Source organism: Manihot esculenta, chromosome 4 (genome assembly GCF_001659605.2).
Source record: "Manihot esculenta cultivar AM560-2 chromosome 4, M.esculenta_v8, whole genome shotgun sequence".
In the NCBI taxonomy this organism is placed as follows: Eukaryota; Viridiplantae; Streptophyta; class Magnoliopsida; order Malpighiales; family Euphorbiaceae; genus Manihot; species Manihot esculenta.
Window position 1 is genome coordinate 35,288,925 of NC_035164.2, and position 6,133 is coordinate 35,295,057.

A 6,133-nucleotide genomic window follows, 5' to 3' on the forward strand; every position below is an offset into this window, starting at 1 on the left:
GTGGTTCACTTTGTCAAATAGAGTTAATGATAGTAATTTATTTATTATTATTATTTTTTATTGTGTTGTTTTGGGATGTAACGTTGGTTTCTTTTGTTGTGGTTGGGTTATTTTTGGCTGTTAGCGTTGATATGAAGCCAACCAAGAAATCCACTGCCCTAATAGAGGAGGGAGAGGGTGGTGGGTCACTCATGTGGGTCTGTCACCCACTCTCCAATTCTCAAATCACCACCAACGTCTCTTATTTTTCTCCACCACTAGTGGCAATTTTATGTTACGTTCACTGCCTGCCCTTTTTTTTTTTTTTTTTTATCATCTTTTTAGCTTTTCTTTTTGCCTTTGGAAAACTTTGGTGGATTCATCACCATTAGGCCATTCATTTTTCCTTTCTTTGTTTGGCAATACTTTTGGATTGGTATACTTATTCCGGCTGAGCCATAATTATATTGGAATCCGAGTACATAGTTTCCTCAATTTTAGTTTAATTTTAATTTTAAAAAATATTTTTCAAATATAAATTAATTACAATTGGCTTTGGAGATAATCTAAATATCTAACATAAATAAAACAAATAATGGGGAAAATCTTACGGAGATAAAAGGAAAAAACTGCATTGACTATAAAATAAAGAAGCAAAGATCATAGAAAAAAGTACAGTGTTCTCTAATATTTTCCCTTCCTCTTTCAAACAACAATAAATATATGCATCTTTTCTGCAAATAATTTTCATTAAATATTAATAAAAAATAAACTAAAAGGGCTTGAATCTCGAATTATTTAATGATTAAAACTTTTTTGAAAAATTGAATTGTTTGACTAACTAATGGTATGAAAACCAAAATGTGTTGAGTATAGTAGTAAGCTTAATTCGAATTTGACTATTATAAATGAGCAACCACAAATGAATTAGTTTTAGGACATGAAAGGATATATACCATGGAAAAATAATAATAATAATATGAAAAAAAAAAATTAAGTCGAGATATATAGTTATAAAAACAATCAAGAATCAGAAAAGGGATGAAAAAACATAAAATTCCATTAGGAATAATTTGGAAAGTAGTTGAAAAAGAGAAAAAGTGAAAGGCTCATAATTGGAAGACTTCTCATGAAAGTGTTCTGATCGATGCAATTCTTTAATCCTGTTAAGCACTGTACAAAGTAACTGGTGGAGGAAGATCTCTCCCTCCACTTGCGTTTAGGTTTTCCTCTTCCCTGCAGGTGGAGATGGGCTATAATCACCAGTGAACTTTTATCTTTGAAAAAATTAAAAAAACTGCAGGACTAAAGGCTCCATGATTGTAGCCACAGTCTTTACTGTAAATGCAATTGGATTGAAGCATACTTCATATGCATGCTTATGTGAGCAAATGCATACATAAACAATAACTAATCTTTTTTTGCAGTTTTTTTAAAAAATAATCTTGTTTTTACTAAAACCAAGAATGAGAAATTGTAACACCTTGTGACAAGAATCATTGCCATTAAATGTAGAAAATAGAAATCATCTAAGACTTGGTATAATTAAAGCTAGCAACCAAGTGTACATCCAAAAAGTTGCCTTTTGTGATGGAGTCCTTCCAATATCAGAAAGAGGCAAAACATATGGCTAATTTATGTATTGTTCTCAAGCGACCAGAAAAATTTTGGACATCTAACAAAATTCAGAAAGAAGTAAGAATCTGAGAAGCTGAAAATCAATGTGGAAAGCTTCAGTAGCTTCATATTCAAGACAGGGACTGCACAAGATTAGATATGCCCATACATTTATTTTACAAAAGCCTGAAAAGCATCAAGTTATTGTCTGTAATCTGAAGGACTTATTAAAGAGTATAAGATACCATTTGTTGCTTTCTCTTGTCAGGAGGTCAACTCCTTAACTTTTACGCCAATCTGAAGCAGATGACCACGTCTAGCATTCAAAGCACCTAAGCTGCAAGTCAGGGAAAAAAAAAAAATTGAAGCAACTTAGGTGCAGAATTTCTCCTGGTTGATATGCTTGGGGGAATTTCTCCTGAAAGTTGGTTCTGACAAAAATCTTTTGGAATTCTTCCACTCAAAAGATTATGCGACAAATTCAATGACTGCAGTGCTTGAAGCTTTGTTATCTCCTTAGGAATATCTCCTGATAATTTATTATTTGAGAGATCCATACTCCGTACGAAATTTAGAATGGTGCTATATTCAATCATTACTTCCTTCTTCATCACTGTGAGGCAATTCCAATGAAATTTGTTCCCACGGAGGTTGAGAAAATCCATTTTTGTTTCCCTAAGAAATAGATCATATTTCCACCTTCCCACTCAATCCATTTTCTCCCAAGTCAAGTACCTTCAATCTTTTGCAATATCTAAGTCATGATGGTACATACTAAAACATAATTTTTTTTTAATCAAGTATTTTCACTTGAATATAAACACAGACAATCCCAAAACCACACACGAAAGCCCGCACAACTGTTAATGGGCTTTTCAATTTTTATTGAACCCAATTCAAGATTACAGAACAATTGTACAACCACACGTAAAACCATGCATATTTGCTTGGGACAGAACTCTAGCTAAAAACCATTACCTCTCAAAACTCTAACAACTTTTACATGATACCACACCATAATTTTATCCCACAAACCATATACAAAGTTGAAGTATGAATGCCTCCATCTTCTGTTAAACGCTAAAGGACCCACCACTCCCCAAAACCCTACCACAAATCCAGGAGCAAGGCTCACGTAGAAATCAAACCAATCAAATGATTCAGACCCTTTGCCATCTTCTCCTCTTTTTGTCCCAGTTGGAGGCTTAGCACCATCAACATTGCACTTGTTGATGAGTGGAGCCCCACAAAGTTTGTTGCCGCTGAAGCTAGATGGATCCAAGCTTTGTAATTGAGTGCTTGAAGGAATCATTCCAGTTAACTTGTTGTTGGACAAGTTCAATTCACTCAAAAATGTCAATTTTGACATGCTTAGGGGAATTTTTCCGGAAATTTGATTATTTGAAAAATCAAGAGATTCAAGTGCCTTCATACTTCCTATTTCCTTTGGAATTCTTCTTACCAGAAGGTTATGCGACAAATTCAACGACTGCAATGTCTTAAGCCTTGTTATTTCTTCAGGAATATCCCCCGACAATTTATTGTTTGAGAGGTCTATACTCCTTACAAAATTAAGAATTGTGCTATAAGCATTCATTTCTCCCTTAATCATAATTGAGGAACTCCCATAGAATGCCCCGCCACTCCCATCAACAAAGTAAATTTTACCTCCCATAGGATCATGAATTTCATTTGCCATTGCAAATAAGTTGCTAACACATGTGGGTATGGTGCCATTGAAGTTGTTATTAGCAAGATCCAAGATTTGCAACCAAATCATTCCACAAAGCTCCTTAGGTATGTGACCATGAAATTTGTTCCTACGAAGATTGAGAATAGCCATCACTGGATAATATTGCTGATCCAACCACGTTGAAATGTCTCCACCCAATTTGTTTTCACCCAAGTCAAGTACTTTCAATTCTTTGCATTCTTGAAGGGACAATGGTATTTTGCCAGAGAGATTATTGTTTCGAAGGTTTAAGAATGAAAGATCACTTAGAGTACCCATGGATGTTGGAATTTTCCCACTGAAGTAGTTGTCATTTAATTCTATGACTACAGAAAATTTCCAATTCATCCAACAATCAGGTATTTCTCCGGACAGGAAATTTTTTCCCAAGTTAAGTATTGTAGTTTTCAACTCATGCGTTATCTGACAAAGAAAGGTGGATATTGATCCAGAGAGTAAATTATTGGAAAGATTTATTGAAGTAGGATGGGAAGAGAAATAAGGCAACTGACCATCAAAGTTGTTGAAACTCAAGTCTATGGATGAGAATGAAAAAGAATCATCAATAGACAAATAGGGAATTTTTCCATGCATTTGGTTGTGAGATAAATTGAAATCATAAAGTCTTGAAGACCACCCATGGTACCAAATGGGAAGGGTGCTTGAAATTTTTGAGTTTGATAAGTCTAGAAATTTTAAGTGCTTCAAGGAACGGAGCCATGTGGGAAACTGAGGCCCAACCTCCCAAGATTGCAAAGATATGGCTTCAACAAGTTGAAAAGGAGGAATCCAATTGGGATTGACCTTTAAACTCAGTTGGTTATTTGAACCATCAAAGCTTCTCAAATTTGTAAGGTTTGCAAAGTGAATTTCTGAGACTTCACCCTCCAATAAATTATGAGAAACATCTGCCACCACTAATTTTCTAAGGGCACCAAAACCTATAGGGAGACTTCCATTCAGTTTGTTGTGGAAAAGGAGCAGTGAAGTCAATGAAGTCAGCTGACTCAAAGTAATTGGAATTGGGTGAGAAATCAAATTATTGGAAAGATCCAGGGACTCCAGATTCTTGAATTGCGCCAGAAGATCATTCAAATGACCTAATAATTGAGAACTACTCAAATGCATTGCCTCTATTCCTTCTGAAACACATCCTGACAGAATTTCAAGGACCTCATTTATCTCTTGGCTTAGTTTGATGCTTGACAAATAAAGTGATCTCAAATTGCAAAGCTTCTTGAAAGATGCCGGAATTGCTCCTTCAAGTTTGTTGTATGACAAGTCAAGGCTAATGAGTGAAGTCAGGTTTCCAATGGAACTTGGAATTGACCCTTCAAGTTTGTTGTTTGACAAGTCAAGGCTGTTGAGGGAAGTGAAATTTCCAAAGCCACTTGGAATTGTTTCTTGCAAGTTATTAGATTTAAGGTTAAGAAGCTCAAGATGGGGAGGATTATGCAACCAAAATGCCATAGAAGAATTGAAATAATTTCCAGACAAATCAAGTTCTCTAAGAGAAGTTATATTCTGAAATTGAATAGGGATTGGTCCAAGAAATTGATTGTATGAAAGATCAAGGATGGCAAGTGATGAAGAGTTTTTGAAAAGTGTAGGAATCTTCTGATTTAGTGCACATACTGACAAGTGTAACTCTACCAAAGAAGGGAGTGTGTTCATGACATCCCACCAATCCAAGGCTTTACTAAGATCCACAAAACTCAAGTCAAGGAACTCTAATGATGAGAGACTAGAAAGCCAATGCAAACTCTCTACATATATCTCATGATAATCATAAAGTCCTCCTTCAAAATTGAGATTGAGATATTGCAGATTTGAAAGATTTCCAAGTTGATGAGGAATCATTCCTCCAAATCCGGCTCCGGAGAGATTAAGGTATCTTAAGCTCTCCATAGAGCCAAGGAATTTGGGAATGTGAATTCCTTCAAAATCATTGTTGCTTAAGTCTAGGTACTTCAAATGCTTCAAGTTGAGTAAAGATTCATTGATGTTACCTCTGAATATCTGCCTCTCCCAATATTCAAAATAGTTACCAGTGGCATTAGAAGCATAATACTCCTCCGGAGAAAGACTTCTAAGATGGAGTTGGAGAACATGACCGGTGAGATTGTCACATATGATTCCGAACCATCCACAGCAATCTGCATCACCACCCCAAGAAGAGAGCCGGTTGGAAGAATCTTTAAGTCCAAGCTTAAACTGCAGAAGAGCTTCTTTCTCGCTTGGAATGCAGCTAACGTTCAAGCTTCCATGGCAAAGGCTAAGACTAATAATAGTTGCTGCAAAGAGAAACAATGGGAAAGCAAATGCAAAAGAAGTAGCAGTCATTGATCTTTTCATGACCATTCACTACTACAGCTGAACTAGGGTGGAGGAATTCCCCAACTCATTAGTACTATTTATAATGCCTTTCATGTTATTGAAGATTTATTTTAATGCTTTTGAGTTACATAAAAATACTGTAAATGGAATTTATTCATATAATTAACTTTTTTACGAATAAATTAAAAAGATAAAAAATTAAATTTTTTTATTAAAAAAATTGAGTTATAATTTTTACCAAATATCATTCGTTATATTTTAAATTTCTTTTTCATATTTCGTTAAGTTGTTTAAACAATAAATAATAAATTTTATTTTTATATGTGAGTTTTTTAGTGTTAAAATTCATGGATAAATATGATTTTTTTTTAGTGTTAAAGCAGCATGAGCCCTTGACGAAGCATGGAAGGAAACAACTATTGGTTAGGTGCATGTAGAATTTAATTATGGTTTAATATTTTCTTATTT

General features: G+C 34.6%; 1 protein-coding gene across 1 annotated transcript; it reads right to left on the reverse strand.

The window, feature by feature from the left end:
* Positions 1-2,455: 2,455 nt before the first annotated feature.
* Positions 2,456-5,723, reverse strand: LOC110613325 (receptor-like protein EIX2). Its single transcript, XM_021754387.2, has one exon. The coding sequence runs from the start codon at positions 5,687-5,689 to the stop codon at positions 2,561-2,563; it is 3,129 nt and encodes a 1,042-aa protein (XP_021610079.1). The 5' UTR covers positions 5,690-5,723; the 3' UTR covers positions 2,456-2,560.
* Positions 5,724-6,133: the final 410 nt, after the last annotated feature.